Source organism: Sprattus sprattus (genome assembly GCF_963457725.1).
Source record: "Sprattus sprattus genome assembly, chromosome: 21".
NCBI classification, from domain to species: domain Eukaryota; kingdom Metazoa; phylum Chordata; class Actinopteri; order Clupeiformes; family Clupeidae; genus Sprattus; species Sprattus sprattus.
The window spans coordinates 7,594,335-7,614,844 of NC_137919.1; the positions used below are offsets into that span (position 1 = coordinate 7,594,335).

The 20,510-nt window shown below is 43.3% G+C and overlaps 1 protein-coding gene across 2 annotated transcripts in view; it reads right to left on the bottom strand.

Moving 5' to 3' along the window:
• Window positions 1–17,330: 17,330 nt before the first annotated feature.
• khnyn (KH and NYN domain containing) overlaps window positions 17,331–20,510 on the bottom strand; it is an 11,146-nt gene continuing 7,966 nt past the window's right edge. For both annotated transcript variants that reach the window (XM_080859868.1, XM_080859869.1), the window contains exons 6-9: window positions 20,205–20,301; window positions 18,414–18,521; window positions 18,066–18,167; window positions 17,331–17,739 (exon numbers count right to left, since the gene is read on the bottom strand). In XM_080859868.1, coding sequence (XP_080715994.1) covers window positions 17,349–17,739; window positions 18,066–18,167; window positions 18,414–18,521; window positions 20,205–20,301 — 698 coding nt within the window. In that variant the 3' untranslated portion in view covers window positions 17,331–17,348. The remainder of the gene's footprint in view (window positions 17,740–18,065; window positions 18,168–18,413; window positions 18,522–20,204; window positions 20,302–20,510) is intronic.

Genomic DNA, 20,510 nt, shown 5'->3' on the forward strand with positions numbered 1-20,510 from the left:
GCACATTTCATTAGTGATTTCATCATCGGTGGTTTGACGTGATGTGACCTGATCGCGCTTCTATTCTGTCAGGGAAAACTACGTTTTAGCTTCAAGCTGAAAACTCTGCTTGAAGTCGCAGATCATTTTCTTAAGTCACACAGCCATTTCGAAATGATCATTTTTGGACATAAGATTTGCCTACTGAGTCAGTAGACTATAACTTATAGCCTACTGCCCAAATTAGACCTAGATGAGCAGGACGTCAAACCTGGTAATATGCTTATAGTCGGTGCACTAGTTCCCAACATAAACCAATGTTTACAGTACAAGGTTAAGTCTAAGTTGTATTTTAAATATTGTAAATAATTTCTAAATTAAATTCTCACTCTAGCACTGAAACAAAATGACTTGCAATAAACTATGTGAACCAAACTGTATATTCCTGCCCCTTACATACAATTGCAGTCAATGGGCCTCATTTGTAAAAAAAAAAAAAAAAAAAAAAAAAAAAAAAGTTGCGTGGAAGCCATCCTACATTTTGTCTAAGACATTTTCTGAAATGAGCGTAAGTGAGTTATAAGGTCTGTTAGTATCTCCGATCAACAATACTAAATAGGTTCTACGCATGCGCAGGTTGTAAACCCAGTTTGTAAGGGATTGTGAAATCGAGGCACAGCTCGCTGCTGCCTCACTGTCTCGCTGTCTTCTGTCTGTTTGAACAGGACCTGCGAAAATTCAGCGATTTTGATTATACTCTCACTCTACACTTCTCCGTGAACTCTTCATGTTTACTTTTGAAATACACGGAAACTTGTAGGTAACTGAGAAGGCCTGATGTTTTTTTTCTTTTTCTTTTCAAACATTGCCCTCGTGTGGTAAAATGTTTAATTGCTGCCACAAAGCGAAATCCATTGCATTCAAAAAGGTTGAAAACCTGGCTAAGGTCAACCATGTCCCAGCAGCGGCTGAACAATGTCTCTGTATGCCATGTGCATCAAGGTACTCTGGACAAAATTGAGCTTAAAGACATAGGCTATGCCGACCGTTCATCTCTGTGAATGATAGACGGAGGTATGTTTTTGGTGAATTTAAATAAGAAATCAAAAGAAAAGAAAAGTTGCTTATAATTGCATAAATGAGGAAAGAACTTTATTAATAGCCTATTGAGTGCTGCAGACTATATTTTTTATTTTTGTTTGTCTTTTTTGGCAGCACAACTGGGAAAAGTTGTATAAATGTTGAATATAGAATATACTGTTACTGTATATTGGCATTTTGGCTGAACGTTTTTATTTATTATTTATAATTGTTATTTATTTGGTGCAGAATACTGTTTTGTATTTAAACAAATGTTTTATTTCTGTTATTATGTTTAAATAAGTTCAAAGGTACACAAATGTTTACATATTTTATTAAAGTTTGCCTGTTCAACCTAATATCAACTTTTTTTTTTTATGGCGGCGGGGGTGGGGGGGGGGGGTGGGGGGTGGGGGGGGGGGGCAGTAGGGCGGGCGGTCAGTGTCCCTACCAAAGCTGAGATCAAACCTACGCCCTTGGTCTATATGCTCGAAGTGTACAGTGTTAAAATTATTCGAAAAAACTGTAAGAACGATGATTTGTGATTGTGATTATGATTGAAAGTGAAAGTGACTCTATGGCAGACGTGGTGTAGACACACACACTCTGAATTCAACCTCTGCATTTGACCCATCCATTTATGAAAGAAAACAAAAGAGAGGAAGAGAGCGAAGAAGGAGGAAGTGGCTGGGTCCTCTCAAGTGTTAGACTATAGTAGTGTTGTGTAGCTCAGTTGGCTGCAGGAGGCTATACTGGTAAGACCCCAAAAACACCTTCAAGAATTTCACTTATTAAACCATATTATTTCCTTTAGTCTATTTAGTGAAAGCACTGGAGGATATAATTAGAATTATAAAATGTCAAGGAATAAACAAAGTTCAGGCAACATAAGACACACTTCATACAGCACATTACATACAAAAGAAACTCAATGTGCTTCATATTATCTGCCAGTGCAACAGCAACTTTCTCGCTCTGAGAACCTCCTCCGCCCCCTCCCAATTGTGCGGAAATACCCAAATGACGCACCGTAAAGGAAGAGCAAAACATGTGGGCTTGGTTCGGACCTATCCCTGTCAGAAAGCAAGGAAGTTGACAGAAAGCGTACTATTGAAAATCAAGCACTTTTGAATGTAATTTGAGAGTATTTTAGAGTCCGTAGACGTACGCGGTCGTGTTGTCTGGTTTTCCGATTATGCATGAATGGATGAGTGATTTTAACTAAGAACATTTTTATGGATTACCAAATAAGCCTCCTTTATTTTTTACAAACCATATTTTGTAATATTGTTAGCTAGATACTGTAGCCTACAGTTTTAGAGTTTTTGACAAAATGTTGTTGGAAGATAAAACCCCACTGACTCATCTGGTATCCGAAGCTTTTAGGTAGGCGAACCTGAAACTTAATGGCACTCAGATGTAAAATTATCTATTTCAGGGGCATTTGATGTGTCTTGTGTAAAATGGGTACATGTCCACAAGGTGACGCTAAATTACTCTAGATGTGCTCTATCACGACTTGCCTCTGATTATCATTAGTGATTTCCTTTAGTCTATTTAGTGAAAGCACTGGAGGATATAAAAGGATGTTTACATTAGAATTATAAAATGTCAAGGAATAAACAAAGTTCAGGCAACATAAGACACACTTATATTCATACAGCACATTTCATTAGTGATTTCATCATCGGTGGTTTGACGTGATGTGACCTGATCGCGCTTCTATTCTGTCAGGGAAAACTACGTTTTAGCTTCAAGCTGAAAACTCTGCTTGAAGTCGCAGATCATTTTCTTAAGTCACACAGCCATTTCGAAATGATCATTTTTGGACATAAGATTTGCCTACTGAGTCAGTAGACTATAACTTATAGCCTACTGCCCAAATTAGACCTAGATGAGCAGGACGTCAAACCTGGTAATATGCTTATAGTCGGTGCACTAGTTCCCAACATAAACCAATGTTTACAGTACAAGGTTAAGTCTAAGTTGTATTTTAAATATTGTAAATAATTTCTAAATTAAATTCTCACTCTAGCACTGAAACAAAATGACTTGCAATAAACTATGTGAACCAAACTGTATATTCCTGCCCCTTACATACAATTGCAGTCAATGGGCCTCATTTGTAAAAAAAAAAAAAAAAAAAAAAAAAAAAAAAGTTGCGTGGAAGCCATCCTACATTTTGTCTAAGACATTTTCTGAAATGAGCGTAAGTGAGTTATAAGGTCTGTTAGTATCTCCGATCAACAATACTAAATAGGTTCTACGCATGCGCAGGTTGTAAACCCAGTTTGTAAGGGATTGTGAAATCGAGGCACAGCTCGCTGCTGCCTCACTGTCTCGCTGTCTTCTGTCTGTTTGAACAGGACCTGCGAAAATTCAGCGATTTTGATTATACTCTCACTCTACACTTCTCCGTGAACTCTTCATGTTTACTTTTGAAATACACGGAAACTTGTAGGTAACTGAGAAGGCCTGATGTTTTTTTTCTTTTTCTTTTCAAACATTGCCCTCGTGTGGTAAAATGTTTAATTGCTGCCACAAAGCGAAATCCATTGCATTCAAAAAGGTTGAAAACCTGGCTAAGGTCAACCATGTCCCAGCAGCGGCTGAACAATGTCTCTGTATGCCATGTGCATCAAGGTACTCTGGACAAAATTGAGCTTAAAGACATAGGCTATGCCGACCGTTCATCTCTGTGAATGATAGACGGAGGTATGTTTTTGGTGAATTTAAATAAGAAATCAAAAGAAAAGAAAAGTTGCTTATAATTGCATAAATGAGGAAAGAACTTTATTAATAGCCTATTGAGTGCTGCAGACTATATTTTTTATTTTTGTTTGTCTTTTTTGGCAGCACAACTGGGAAAAGTTGTATAAATGTTGAATATAGAATATACTGTTACTGTATATTGGCATTTTGGCTGAACGTTTTTATTTATTATTTATAATTGTTATTTATTTGGTGCAGAATACTGTTTTGTATTTAAACAAATGTTTTATTTCTGTTATTATGTTTAAATAAGTTCAAAGGTACACAAATGTTTACATATTTTATTAAAGTTTGCCTGTTCAACCTAATATCAACTTTTTTTTTTTATGGCGGCGGGGGTGGGGGGGGGGGGTGGGGGGTGGGGGGGGGGGGCAGTAGGGCGGGCGGTCAGTGTCCCTACCAAAGCTGAGATCAAACCTACGCCCTTGGTCTATATGCTCGAAGTGTACAGTGTTAAAATTATTCGAAAAAACTGTAAGAACGATGATTTGTGATTGTGATTATGATTGAAAGTGAAAGTGACTCTATGGCAGACGTGGTGTAGACACACACACTCTGAATTCAACCTCTGCATTTGACCCATCCATTTATGAAAGAAAACAAAAGAGAGGAAGAGAGCGAAGAAGGAGGAAGTGGCTGGGTCCTCTCAAGTGTTAGACTATAGTAGTGTTGTGTAGCTCAGTTGGCTGCAGGAGGCTATACTGGTAAGACCCCAAAAACACCTTCAAGAATTTCACTTATTAAACCATATTATTTCCTTTAGTCTATTTAGTGAAAGCACTGGAGGATATAATTAGAATTATAAAATGTCAAGGAATAAACAAAGTTCAGGCAACATAAGACACACTTCATACAGCACATTACATACAAAAGAAACTCAATGTGCTTCATATTATCTGCCAGTGCAACAGCAGAGCAAGATTCCATTCAGAACAGTTTACAGGTTGTCATACCCCTATATACAAATATACATTTACAAAACACTTGTATACCTTCTTATTCATTGGTGAACTTTAAGGAGTTACATTTTGAGTGAAATTAAATTAAGGAATTTGTTCCAAGTATACAAAATGAATGCAATACTGTTATTTTACTCTCAATACAATAAAAACACTTGTTTGACAAATTATTCAACTATTATTATTACTGACTATTACTGACTATTATTCAACCTCAAGCTTCAGTACTTTGTGGATCATCCTTTAACCTTCATAACTTCTAATGTAAGTTTTCGGAAAGTGCTAACAATCCTCTTACACCTGTAACGCAGGATGGGAACATTTAGAGATTGTAAAAACTCAGATGGCCTTCTTCTAGTTGCAATTACTCATCCGGTGTGGGTTAGTTGTTGTTAGATTGTAAAATTTCTTTCTATTCTTTCCTTCTAGCCTCTTATCTGTTTGGTCAGATGAAGCATTAAGATGCTCGGTGTGTGAGATGTTGACAGGAAAAAGGTTTGCACAGTAGGTAAAAAAAAAAAAACACACACACACACACACACACACACACACACACAAACACACAAGAAAGACTGTGCTTTTGAGAAGACAGGTTGAGCTGAGAGGGTAAGCGAGTGCGAGAGGGAGCGACTGTCTCCTATAAGTCACATGAACAGCAGCAACTATTACAGCACCAGGCGATACGGGTAAGGCTAAATAAGCTTGACATTACCTATCCATGTCTGAAACACACATGGGTTCAACTGAAAGCTTTAGACATTATTACATTATTTATATATAAATGTATATTGTCTGTACCTTCCGGACTGTGTAATAGTTTAATCATTGTTTAAGTAGTTTAAAGTCAAAGTTGAAAGTTGCTTTTATGTCAGAAGTAATATTTTATAAACGTGAAAACTTTGCTCTGTATGCTTTTATTTTATGCAAAATTGAGCGCATCTAGGTAGGGTTACAATTAATTTACAACTGCAACTGTTACTGTAACAACCATTTTGTGGTAAGAACACCAGTAACCCGAGTCATATAACGTTTATATTCTAGTACTAATGCTTTCTCATAGGTAAATACATGATACATCTGACCCAGTAGAAAACTCACTTTTTTCTAAGGTGCTTAAGGTTTTTACATTATCACTCTTTCAGCTGTAAGAATAGCACGGATAATTTATCAGCCACTGTGATTACATCAATAACAAGAAACCACATTTTATTTGAAATAATTAGTTTAAATCATTTTTGTTTGAATAATTTCCATGAAGAGGCCAAAGAACTTAAATGTATGTACTTTTATAATTACAGTGCATGAAATGCCCTGTATTGTTATTCCTAGGCTTCTTCTTCTTCTTCTTCTTCTTCTTCTTCTTCTTCTTCTTCTTCTTCTTCTTCTTATTCTTGTTACCTTTTTCTGCGATTAATTCAGCCCGAACCGCTTAACGTAGAAACTTCATTCAAACTTTGTCGCGTAGGTCTTGTAAAGGACACTTATGCTATGTATTTTTCACTTTTCTAAACTTTATACTTTTTAAGTTATTAAAGAAAAACGAATCTAAATTTTCCCATTGACTTACATTGGGCCATTATGACATCATAATAGGGTAATTAAACTGGCTTGCACCTGTGCTTCACTGACACCTGCGGCAAGCCTCCAAGGGTCCTCTTCTCTCTGTACCTCTCCATTCAACTGTATAACTATGAATATTAATAGACACCTTCCATACTGTACTTTGTTTCTCTCTCTCCTTCTTTCTCTCTATCACTCTCACTCTACTTTCTCTCACACTCCATCTCTCTGTTTCACTCTTTTTTTCTCCTTCTTTCAATATTTTCACTCTCTCTTTACTGTCTTTATCCAGAGCCACTCTTGTTCACTCTTCTTTCCTTACTTTGTTTCTTCCTCTCTTCTTTCCTTTCTTCTTTCCTTCTTTCTACTCTTCTTTACTTTCTTCTTTCCTTCTTCCACTCTTCTTTCCTTTCTTCTTCCCTTCTTCCACTCTTCTTACCTTTTTCTTTTCTTCTTTCCTTCTTCCACTCTTCTTTCCTTTCTTCTTCCCTTCTTCCACTCTTCTTACCTTTTTCTTTTCTTCTTTCCTTCTTTCACTCTTCTTTCTTTTCTTCTTATCTTCTTTGGCTCTTCTTCCCTTCTTCCACTCTTCTTCTCTTTCTTCACTCTTCTTTCCTTTCTTCTTTCCTTCTTCCACTCTAATTTCCTTTCTTCACTCTTCTTTCCTTTCTTCTTCCATTCTTCTTTCTTTCTTCCACTCTTCTTTCCTTTCTTCACTCTTCTTTCCTTTCTTCTTTCCTTCTTCCACTCTTCTTTCCTTCTTTTACTGTTCTTTCCTTTCTTCCTTCCTTCTTTCACTTTTCTTTTCTTTTATTCGTTCTTTCTTAACTTTTGCATTTCATGCACTGGTATTTCCTTCAGGAAATGCATTTTCTAGTTAATATATTGTGAGGTCGATATGATGATGATTGAAGTAGGCTATAGAAGTATAGAAAAACATCCGATCTTTAATTTACATGAATGTACTACTCAGAGACACGTAGGCCTACAAAACAATATGGACACAAACAATGCAAAACAAACTTAGGGATACAAACAGTGGCGCACACGATGCCTATAAATCAAACAAACACACAACACATCACACGTCAATGCCTAGTGCCCATCGCTCACAAATACATCGCTTGTTTAAAAATCATCCATACATAGTACAAGGCCCATGAAAACTCACCCAGCTTCATCCAGCCTCACTCCACACGTCTCCAAGGTAGTAAAACGCTACAGCACTCAGTGCAGGCTACAAATCATATATTCCACCATCAATGAACGCGTCCACGTAATATTCTAAAAGACATGTGTATAAAAGTTTAATACAGAAGCGTGTCCTACCTTGGATCTTACACACATAAACACACACACTTTCGATTACTCCGCTGGGTGTAGCTTTCACGAACCCAAGCACACCACAGACAAAAGGCAACTCTGCCGATAGCTTCCCTGCTGGGGCTATATCCAGGTGCACTAATCAGCGTGTCTCCCCCTTGACCCTACCCCGTCACCAGTAGGATACCCACGATACGTCACTAATGCGACACACCTCCACTATGCCACACTCACCCCCCCAGAAAATAAACTCAGCGACCCGCTGATTTGCTCTCTCAACTTTACTCAACAGCCATATCCTAAGGGAATCCCCTACCCCGGTGGCTGACCGTTGACTGCGGAAGATTGAAGGGGTTTGGGTGCTTCCCAGCATTACTTCGGGTGGTCCTTCTCAGAGATCTGGGTTCAGGTGACGCTGACAGCTCATCTCCATCTTCATCCGTCATTGACCACACTTCTTCTGCCTGACCAGCCTGCACTGGGAGGCTCTGACGTGGGCATGGGCTGCCAGCATGAGGGCTGCCTGGCTGCATCCTCATCCAGCCCCCAGGTGCCTCCTCTTCACTCCCACTCTCCGAAGTCTGCTCTGTCCACTCCTGCTGCACCCCAGGACCACACAGTCGCAACTCTGTGCGGTGAACGTTCCTAGGCGACTTGGAGGCATCCACCGGGACCACAAGATAGACAGGCTTATTTGGGCCAGCCCTTTCCAACACTCTGTGTGGCACTGAAAGCCACATGTCTTGGATCTTATGCCTACCGGCAAACTGTCTATTCCGCACATACACCAACTGACCAGGACAGAGAACACTGTTCGTTGTTGGAGGGCCTTTTTGTCGGCTTCTTGACTCCGCTGCCCTATTTAACCTCTCCCCTGCTTGCTTGTAGGCTGCTTGTAGCCGTGTCTGGTGTGACTCCACCCACTCACTCAACTCCACCTGGGTATCAACATCACTACCACCAAGGGCCACATCAAGTGGAACCCCAGGGCCACGGCCAAACAGGAGAAAGTAGGGTGTGTACCCAGTACTCTGGTGTTCAGTTGTATTATAGGCAAAAACCACCTCTGGCAGATATTCCACCCATCTCCTCTTCTTTTCCGGGGGAAGGGTGCGAAGGAGATCGTGCAGTGTTCTATTGAACCTTTCGCACTGCCCATTCCCCTGGGGATGATAGGGGGTGGTTCTGCTCTTCTTCATGCCATACAACTGGCACAATGACTGGACGACCTCTGCCTCAAAACACTTTCCCTGATCAGAGTGTATGCGCTCTGGGACTCCATAGGGCTGAATCCAGTGCTTGACAAGGCATTTGGCTACGGTCAACGCCCTCTGGTCCTTTGTGGGTACTGCAACGGTGAACTTTGTAAAAACATCAGTAAAAACAAGGACATTTTCTCTCCCATCCGAAGAGGGCTCAAGGACTGTAAAATCCATCGCCACCACTTCTAGAGGCCTTACTGCCAACAGACTGCCCATCTTTGTCACCACCCGGGGTTGCTGTGCTTTAGACACAATGCACCGTTCACAGGAATTGCAGTGTCTCTCCACATCTGTATAGATTCCAGGCCAATAACAGCGACGGCGCACCAGCTTGAATGTTCTCTCTATTCCCTGGTGCCCGTGCCCGTCATGCATCTGCTGTAGAACCTCTTTATGCAACGCTTGGGGTAGGATGAGCTGCCTTACTTTTCCCTCCGTCCGGTCTTGGCTCTCCCGATACAGTACATCCGCGTCGTCCACCACCCTCTCCCACTGCCTCAGCAGTTCAATGGTTTTGGGGAGCTCTCTTGCCCTCTCTTCCCGACTTGGTTTCTGTCCAGTTACCCAATACTTCAGAAAAGCGGAGATCACCCCATCGGCCTTCTGCAGAGTTGTCAGGGAGTCCTTGCAATACACAGGGAAGCAAGAGGTTGAGGCATGTTGTTCGAAGATCTCTCCACCCATTTCAGATGGCTCGTTCATCGGGCATTCTGAGGTGTGCCTGCTAGTATACTGTCTCGATAGTGCATCCGCCCCGGCATTCAAGCGACCAGGCCGGTAAACAATCTCATAATCAAACTGAGCCAACTCTGACGCCCATCTTTGTTCTAAAGCCCCGAGCTTGGCAGTTTGAAGATGACTGAGTGGATTGTTGTCCGTGAAAACAACAAACTTGTTACCCAAGAGATACTCACGGAATTTATCCGTAACCGCCCACTTGAGCCCGAGCAGTTCGAGCTTCATGGCGCTGTAGTTGCTCATGTTGCGTTCTGAAGGTCTCAAGCCCCTGCTGGCATAGGCGACCGGGCGCCTCTTCCCCCCGACCTCCTGAGACAGTACTGCTCCTAGTCCCTGGTAGCTGGCATCAATCTCCAGGAAAAAAGGCTTGCCAAAGTCAGCATACGCCAGGACAGGGGCCGAAGTCAACTTCTCCCGCAATGCCCTGAAAGCATTCTCGCACTCAGGATTCCAGTGTCGCTGAAGGCTGGCTGCAGAGGATTTGGCCCTACCCTTTACGTGCTCCCCAGTACAGAGTGCGTGGAGAGGGGCTGCAATACTGGCAAAGTTCTTCACAAAGCGTCGATAAAAACTTGCAAACCCCAGGAAAGACCTGAGTTCCTGGACATTCTCTGGCCTCCGCCAGTCTGCCACGGCACAGATTTTTTCTGGGTCTGTGGCCACCCCATCAGCTGAAATCACGTGACCTAGGAAGGTCACCTGGGATTTGAAAAAGGAGCACTTGCTGAGCTTGACTTTTAAGTTCTGATCAGCAAAGCGGGCTAAGACGAGCTCCAGACGGGCAAGATGCTGTTCAAAGGTGGTGGAGAAAACAACCACATCATCTAAATATAACAATAAAGACTGATGTCGCTGATCTCCCAAAATGCGCTCCATTAATCTTTGAAATGTCCCAGGCGCATTGCAGAGCCCGAAAGCCATACGATTAAACTCATACAGGCCAAAGGGCGTGCAGAAAGCAGTTTTGGGGCGGTCTTTCTCTACCACCTCAACTTGATTATAGCCGCTCGCTAGATCTAACGTCGAAAACCATCGAGCTCCCCCTAGTGAGTCCAAAGATTCTTCTATCCTCGGGAGAGGGAAAGAGTCCTTGCGGGTCTTTGCGTTCAATTGCCTGTAATCCACACACATCCTCATGGAGCCATCTTTCTTTCGGACAATCACCACCGGGGAGGAGTATGGGCTACAACTCTCTCTAACCACCCCCTGTTCCAGAAGCTGTTTGATATGTGACTTTACCTCTTCATACTGGGAGGGGGGGATTCTGCGATACCTCTGACGGACAGGCGCCTCATCTACGAGTGGGATCTCATGCTGAATAAGTGTAGTACACCCTAGATCACTATCAGATGTTGTAAATACATGAGCATATTTTTGAAGCCTGTACCTAACTTCACTCGCTTGTACAGTGGTCAGCTCGGGCAGTTCTAACTGAGCTATCTTGGGTGCTAATGCTACCCCGGCACTTGGTACAGCTTGCTGTTCAAGCACAGTGACCTGTTCTTCCTCTGGGCTTATCCTGTGAAAGACCACCTCAGCCTCTCTCCCCCTTATCAATTCGACCGACTGTAGGGTAGCTAAACATGTATGGGGCTCTATGTAAACTGGTGAAGTGCTTACATTAACTATGGGCACAGCAATGTGGTCGCTATTACAAAACATGACGGCACCTGGAATTAGTAGCCCCCCAGGTAAGCCCCCCATATCTGCCCCCAAAGCTTCAATGAGAAATGGCTTCTCCGACCCAGACATAACTCCACACCCGGTACTTGGCACAAAACAAAGAGACCCAGCTGGAACCACATAAGGCACAATAGACTTCACCACACACTCTTGTTTATTCTCTACATACTGCTCCTGCTGGAGCGCATGAAAAACTGCCTTCCACCCCAACTGAGTCGGGGGGCCAAGGCCCTGGGCAAGATCATCATTTACAGAAAACAGCTGATAACATAATTTTATAACATTCATCCCAAGAAGCCCTGGCACCAATTGTTTGCGTTCAATGGCTGCAGGGTCAGTAGGGTCTTTAACAACCAACACACCTCGTTTTGGGATGACCTTGCCGAGCACCTCAATGTCAACCTCGAAGTAACCCAGGTATGGTATGGCGAGCCCATTGGCAGCCCGTAACGCAAGCCAGTTACAACTCTTCAATTTTTGGGGCCCAAAACGCTCAAAGTTTTGCCTAAAAAAAGTTTCAGTGACTGTGGTGACCATTGATCCTGTGTCTAAAAGACAATTCAGACTGGCCCCGCCCATTTTAACCTCAACCACCGGACTCTGCCCCACCAAGCACCCAAAAACTTCTGGGCCAGTAACATCAGAGCCTACTCCCGACCCTCCTGTGACTCGGCTCCGTGCCACAGGGGGAAGAAGTTTCCCTGCTGCTCATTCACATGCACTAATCTCTCAGTGGGCTCAGCGCGGTTTGGTTGAGGGTCCCGCACCTGGTTACTTCTCAGTTGACAATTTCTTGCAATATGCCCCACGCCTTGGCACTTAAAGCAGATAGGCCGACCAGATGGATCAAACCGCGGCTGCTGCTGATAACGACTAACCCCGGACCTATTATTTGTCAATTGTGCACCCGCCAATTTCCGGGTCACGTCATCCAATTGTGCTTGCTGTTTGCGCAGCATTTCTAAAATTGTACTCAAACTCGGGTCCAATGATGGGACACGGACTGCAGTCACCGCATTTGCGTCCACTGGCTCGGCCTCCACTTCACATGCGTTAGCAACCCTTCTGCCTCGTTCCCCAGCCATATCACAGTCCTCTGCCCATAGCAAGGCTTCTTTCCGAAGTTCAAAGAAAGACATACTAGTGTTCTGGCGAATCACTCTCTTAAGCTCTCTACGCAGGCCAAGATCAAACACGTTTTCAGCAAACTGATCACGTAGCGCTGTTTCACTAGCCCAAGCACCATTAAGAGGACACTGATTAATTTCCTCCATGATGGCCATAAGGGCATGAGAAAATTCTCTGACAGTCTCGCCCTCCCTCTGCCGGCGATCAAAAAATTGACGCTGAAGTTTGGTAAGTGACTGCGGACGGCCATAGATCTCTTTTAAGATTTTAATAATGCACTCTGGATCTTTACGAACTAATAGCGGCCGGTATCGAATTTCTTGTTTCGCTTCTCCTCCCAATTGCTCGTAAATATAAGAGGCCTTATCTGCCCCAGTATATGGCCGGTAGTTGAGAGAGGCTTGGAGTTCATCTAGCCATTCATAAAAAACAGTTGTAGAGCCTCCTGAAAAAACTTTACCTCTTTTCTCTCTTGATAGGTACAATATGCTTTGAGCACTAGCCGGGTTTTCACTTACCCCACTTGTACGGCTGGAGGGTCTACTGCTTTCCCTGTCCTGCAACTGTCCCTGCAAGGCCTCATTCAGGTCCTTTAAGTTGCTGATGGTATCCTTATCAGCCTGTACTCTCTCTTTAAGGGCCTGAAGCTCAGCCTGGGCCTCAGGGTTTGACATTGTAAATTCCCCAAAACACAGGACAAACAAAATCAAATCGGTACACAAGACAGTTACAAATGAATAAGCTAATCAATTTGCTAGGTCAGCCACAATTTTATGGTTTTTTTTTTTCTCAAAAAAAAATAGGCTAATGCTTGACTTTTCCACGTTGCATCTTCCTATGCAGGTCCCAGATCAATGCTTTACGTCGCCGACTCTTCTCTGTACGCCACTGTTTCAGTCCCATATAACACACCGTAACATAGCCTGCAATCTGCCTTCTAAGAATACAGCGTGAATCCAACGTGTCTCAGCAATTTACATATTCTATACTCTATATTTAGCCAACAACATAACCCTGCTCGCAGCGCCAAACTGTGAGGTCGATATGATGATGATTGAAGTAGGCTATAGAAGTATAGAAAAACATCCGATCTTTAATTTACATGAATGTACTACTCAGAGACACGTAGGCCTACAAAACAATATGGACACAAACAATGCAAAACAAACTTAGGGATACAAACAGTGGCGCACACGATGCCTATAAATCAAACAAACACACAACACATCACACGTCAATGCCTAGTGCCCATCGCTCACAAATACATCGCTTGTTTAAAAATCATCCATACATAGTACAAGGCCCATGAAAACTCACCCAGCTTCATCCAGCCTCACTCCACACGTCTCCAAGGTAGTAAAACGCTACAGCACTCAGTGCAGGCTACAAATCATATATTCCACCATCAATGAACGCGTCCACGTAATATTCTAAAAGACATGTGTATAAAAGTTTAATACAGAAGCGTGTCCTACCTTGGATCTTACACACATAAACACACACACTTTCGATTACTCCGCTGGGTGTAGCTTTCACGAACCCAAGCACACCACAGACAAAAGGCAACTCTGCCGATAGCTTCCCTGCTGGGGCTATATCCAGGTGCACTAATCAGCGTGTCTCCCCCTTGACCCTACCCCGTCACCAGTAGGATACCCACGATACGTCACTAATGCGACACACCTCCACTATGCCACAATATAATATATATATAACAGCTGGAGTAGTCAGGTCTTAGGCAGACGTTTAAGCAATAAGCCCCAAGAGGCCGTGCTTTGCGCTGATTTTAGAACGGGTAAGGGAGTTGTTAGGCACGACGCGAAAGCGCGGACTCGCGGGGCTTATTGCTTATTGCTTTTCTAAACCTGTTACTACACATATTTGATATGGTTTCATAAATAAAGACAATTCAATCTAAGAAACAATAGTTTAATGATAAACCGTCATTCTTCCGCCACTCAAAATTATAGTTCCTAAATAAATCGTTGCCACGCGACCCTTGAAGCAACGCAACACCCAGATGGAACACTGGGTATGAAATGCGCTATATGAATGCCTTGCCATTCGCTGCGCAGTAATATGGAATGTAATCAGGTCAAATTGTAAGGTAATGCTGGATTTTACAACGGCTTTTAGCCAATCACAATCAAGGATTTGAACAATCAGGTTTAGAATAGGTATTTTCTGTGCCTGTGGTCGGTGCATGGGGTGGGCTCTGGTATAATCAGTGTGGGCAGGTGACCTGTTTTCATTCTTGCACAATATGTTAACAGGAAGAATCTGTCATAGGTACAAAAAAAAAAAAGCCACACACACACATGCTTGATGAAAAATGCTTGATGCTGTTGTCCAAGTCCTAATTTAAATCTTGTTTCTGACTTGTTTTTGAACAGGATCTGCAAATTTCCCCTGCAACTCCCGAACCGTGGTGGAGGAGATCTGGATGTATTTGATCCTTTCTGCTGGTCTGTGTGCAGGGCTGCCCACCGATTGTCTGGGCCCTCTACCGTCTGAGACGCCATCAGCAAGAAGGGGGTACCGTTTCAGCCTTATCTTCAGCAACATCTTGGAGCTGGTGGTGAGCCCCTTCCTGAAAGCATTGTTCCTGGGTAGACCGCCATGTTCATTCTGCAATGAGCTCTACTTCAGTTTTCTTGAGGCAAGGCTCTGCGGTTTGCACTTCCACCAGCTGGTGGCGCTAGAGGGGATTCTGCGTCTGACTTACCCCCACTCATCCTCTCACTTCTTTCATGTGTTCTTGCCCCCGGCACTGTCTCTGACTGTGTGGATCACTGTAATCAGCTGTAACTTCTTCCCGTCCATTGGTCATATCATCAAATCAATCATCTGTGCAGTGCCAGTGATCCTGGCCTTCATAACAAGTGCATTGACCATCAGACTCTTGTACTCGTCTGCTGGTCTGCTCATGCACAAGCGACCCGGTTTCGAAGTTCTCGCGACCGCTATGTTCACTCTAATTACTCTCTATATCCCATGCCTAGTCATTAACCTTTTTTACCCGCGCTCTGAGTCTTCATGGGTTAATTGGGTCAAGGCTGTCATGAGTTTACGCCTGGTGACAGAACCTGTGCTGTGTGTGCTCGTCTGCAGGGACACCCTGAAGTGTCAGAGACAGCAGGGGTCGGGCTAACATCATCACCTGGTCTCCCTTTTGAAATGATCTTGCTCTACATGTTTTGCAAATTCTTCAGACTGTCTATGCCGTATCGCTTCTGCAACAGGCAAAAAAGATCCCAGAACAATAAGAACAAATTAAATATACTTTCATCATGGAGATAAGACGGCAGCAGATAGTGATCAGGGACGCTAAACTGTTCAGGAGGATCGGGCCAGTGTCCCAGGGGATGGATGGGGTTCTGACGCACTGAAATAGTTCCTATTCTTTTGAGTTATTCCTCACTACTGTTTAGTAAATAGTACACTTAAATATAGAATACATAGGTTTGGGGCTTTTGTTAAAAGTCAGCTTTTAGATTAGATCATAAGCTATTACATCTCTGGGCTCCCTTTATTTTTTATGATGTATTTCATCCGGTGCATTGCTTAAACTATGTTCTAAATAAAAGTCTATCACATCATAAAGTGAATATATTCTGTGACTTATTTCACATTACCTGACCCCTTCAACTGCACCTCAGACATAATAGAGTGAGTCTGAGGGTTGAAACCTACACACACACACACACACACACACACACACACACACACACACACACACACACACTTCTCACCAAGTCCACACACATCAGAACTAGAAACTATCACACGGCAATCACTTAGCACTCCTCAGTCCTTGTGCAGCTGTACACACGTTACTATCTACTACACCTACTGTTTGCTGGTTACTGCTGGTTGGTTGGTTATTCATCACAATGACTACAGATGAGTGACTATATTTAAACTTTATTTTATGCAATGACATTATTGTGACATGGTGATATTTATCTTAAATAATAGTGACGGTGACATTAAAACCTACAGAAAGTGGTACACTAGAAATTAAACAGAATCATGACATGTCAGGACAACCCAATCCAGATATGTTCAGAAACACTTCACATCTTAGTTTGTGTGTCAGATAAAATTTCAATGATAGTAAAATGTCAGATTACATAAGAGAGTGGGCCTCACAAGCCTTTTAAATGATCACTGATGATAGAAACTAATGGGTGTAAACACTTGGTTCTTTAGAACAACATGAAGATGATATATAAATACTTATTCATAAGACTTGCAAATGCACATGATACAAAAATACTTTAGCTTGACTAATAGTTAGACAATACTCCAACAATACAGACATGCTTTCACCACAAAAAGGGGAAACATTTTTCACTATGAAGTTAATTCCACATTAAGATTCAGTAAAAAAGTAAGACTAAAGAAGGTAAAAAAATAAAATATCTCGAGAGGACCAAGTAGCCATCTTTGGTTTAGCAGGATCATGGCAATGCAACTGAAGCTCCCTCCATCTTAGTTCTCTTGTGTTTAATCGTCCCCCAGTCTTCACTCAACCTTCCACAGGTCATTCAGCAGATCACTCCCTTGATTCATGGCAGTGGGTGTCATGAGTAGTATAGATCGTATGAAATTAAAGCTGCTAAAATATATATTTATCATTGTTCATCTATACTCTCAGGCAATTCATCATTTTAGTAGTGTGGTCTTGACCAACCATAACACACATACACATTCGCAAAACCCCACCCACACACCTATGTCCACACACACACACACACACACACACACACACACACACACACACACACACACACACACACACTCACACTCACAGAAAGATACAAATATTACTCTCTCTCTCTCTCTCTCTCTCACTTTAACTCTACTCCCCAGCTGCCTGTTGCTCCAGGATGAAGTGGGATAGCAGGTTCACGTCCGTGAGGGTCGGGTGTGTCTGTAGGGCCAGCGTCACAGCACTAGCCTGCCCCGGGAACACCTGGCTCAAGCTCTCCCTCATCCTGGACGTCTCCTCTGCGCTCCTCTGCTGCTGGGCCTCCGCCTCAGCTCGGCCCCTCCCCCTCCTCTGCCGCGCCTGTTCCCAGACTTGGGACTGGCCTGCTGGGCCCTGGGGCTGGAGGTCTGACTGTTCCGAATGGAACTCTGGTGGTACTCTGCTGCTCCCTGCTGTCCTGTCGCGGAACTGCAGTACCTCTGATTGAGAGCGCTGCTGGGGCAGGGGGATGGATGAGGAGACGCCTGTGAACGTGTGACTGCTGGTGATGGGGAAAAAAGAGGGTGAAAGAGGTGGAGGGAAGACAGAAAGGAAGAAAATTAGAGGGATGGTTGAAAGAGGAAACAAGAAAAAGCTAAATAATGCTTTTTACTATTAATCTAAACAGCAGGTTCAGAACCTTAATTGATCTGTGTGTGTGTGTGTGTGTGTGTGTGTGTGTGTGTGTGTGTGTGTGTGTGTGTGTGTGTGTGTGTGTGAGTGTGTGTGTCTGTGTGTGTGTGTGTCTGTGTGTGTGTGTGTGTGTGTGTGTGTGTGTGTGTGTGTGTGTGTGGTGTGTGTGTGTGTGTGTGTGTGTGGTTACATTACCTCTGCTGTGAGCGAAGGAAATCGTTGAGGTGAGGTCCGTCTCGGCCCAGAGGGTCGTCTGGAACCATAAAGTGATCCCCGACAAATGTGTACTGGAGCAACCTGCAAGAGTTTAAGCATAATATCGTTCTCATGACACCACAACAAAACCAACACACACCACAACAAACACACAGCCGAAAGGTCCCCTGATTACCTCAGAGCCATATAAACAATATACGTATTCATTAAATTATTAGACATTAACTCTTTTTTTGACCCAAAATGTTCAGATAGAACACAACAATTCCAAGCCTTCATCACATTGGTCGGCCCTTCTGTTCACCTGTATGGCCTCATGTTCTGTACCTCTTTTTGATGATGTCCTTCCAGGCATTCGACTCATCGAACAGGTCTCTCATGTTGTCGTTCGTCACAATCACTCCGTCTGTCTTCTGGGCAAGCTGAAGCATGATCCTTTTATTTAAAAACAAAACAAAAAAATGAATTGAATTGAATTACCTTCCAAATGATCTGAAAAGATCCAGGTTGTTTGTTCCCACGCCTTTATCCTTATTAGTTAACTGCCCCACTATTCAATAAATGCCCCATTAGTTCTAAACTGTGTACCAATGCAAGCTTTTAGCGAAGGGTCTCATGATGACATATACTCTATGGGCAGTGGGTGGAGTTCTGGGCCTGCATCACTTCTACTTTAGTAAGAGACAGCCACGCTCTATTGTGGATGCTTACTCTTGGTGGTTTTGGAGTTGGCTGGGCAAGAGAGTTTTTCCGTATCCCAGCATATGTAAGTGAAGCCAACTCAGTGGCAAACAGAAAGAGACCTCGCGAGGATGTGCAACCCCCAGCAGGCCCTACACGTTTTGTAGGGCAGATTTGTGTGGGCATCTATTTTGGAACAGTGGCTTTGATTGGCCTCAACTCTCTCAGCTTCAAGTGACAGCATGATTGCTATAGCAGTCAGCAAGTGCAAGCTTCTTCCTGTTGACAGAAACTGAAGTCTTACCACTGTTTGTAACCGACACACAATAAACAGTAAACAGGAATTAGCATTTTTCCTGCCATGCCATTTCTACCAGAACAGAAACCTGTTCCAGCAACCTGTTTTCAAAACACTTCCCAGTAACTTGCCTTATTAAACTAGTTCATATAATATGTCTAGGACAGCAACTGGATCGGACAGCCACTGGATCGTCACCAACATATTGAAATGCCATGATCCAGCTCTCCTATGATGAGCGGCTGTTGTCTTTGCCTTCTCAGTCTCAAGACTCTCATTCGTGGTACCTCGACCTGACCCAATGCATATTTAGCAGCAGTCTTATTCTAACCAATAACCGAATTGAACTTCAAACGAGTGAACTGAATTTCCCCTGTGTATGGACATGACTCATGGCCTTGGTTTCGAACCACATCAGAACACCCATCTGGTTACACCTGCTGGGTGACTCAGATATTGCACAATGTACCAGCGTTAACATGTAGGCACGAACAATCGCCCCTGTGTGAGCAGGGACAAGAAGAACAAGAGCAATCAGAGATTTCTGACCTCCAGCAAGGCGGTACACAAATCCGGATCCAGAATCCGTATCCAGATCCGGATCATCCTGAAATTTTAATGGGGCTGTCCCGGGACCGATATGCACCTCTTGTGGAAATTTCAGAAAGATCCGCCCAGTAGTTTCTGAGAAATCTTGTCCACAGACAGACAAACGGACAAATAAATAAATAAATAAATAAATAAATTAACGGACCCGATCGCATAACCTCCTTGCTGGAGGTAATAAAGGGCATCTGCGTGTCTTGCTGGTTGGGTAGCTTCATTGTAATCAGTCAGCCTGTAGGCACTAACCGTTTTTTTTTACTTCTCCACGAGTACATTCTGAAAGTGAACATTCTGTACTCACAATGTTCTAGTTAGAATGGCAGAGACGCCAGAAATAGAAAGGAGTCGAACAGACTTAGGTATGCTCGCAGCCTACCTCCTACCTAGCCTCAATCCTGCTCATAAACTCATAAAAAAGTGTATTATGTTGTTACTTGTTCAGAGTACACCAAACAACATGACTCCATATGAATGCACCAAACAACATGACTCCATATGAACGCACCAAACAACATGAGTCCATATGAACGCACCTGTCATCGTAGGAGTTAATTTTTTTCCCCATGACCTCCCTGGAGGGTGTGAACGACAACAGGCCAAGGTCCATTAGCTGAGTCAGATAGTGTTGTTCTGGGGGGAGAGAGAGAGAGAGAGAGAGAGAGAGAGAGAGAGAGAGAGAGAGAGAGAGAGAGAGGGAGAGGGAGAGGGAGGAGGGGGAGGGAGAGAGGGGGAGCGAGAGAGAGAGAGGGAGAGAGAGAGAGAGAGGGAGGGGAGGTAGAGAGAGGGAGGAGAGAGAGAGAGAGAGAGAGGGAGAGAGTGAGAGGGAAGGGAGAGGTTAT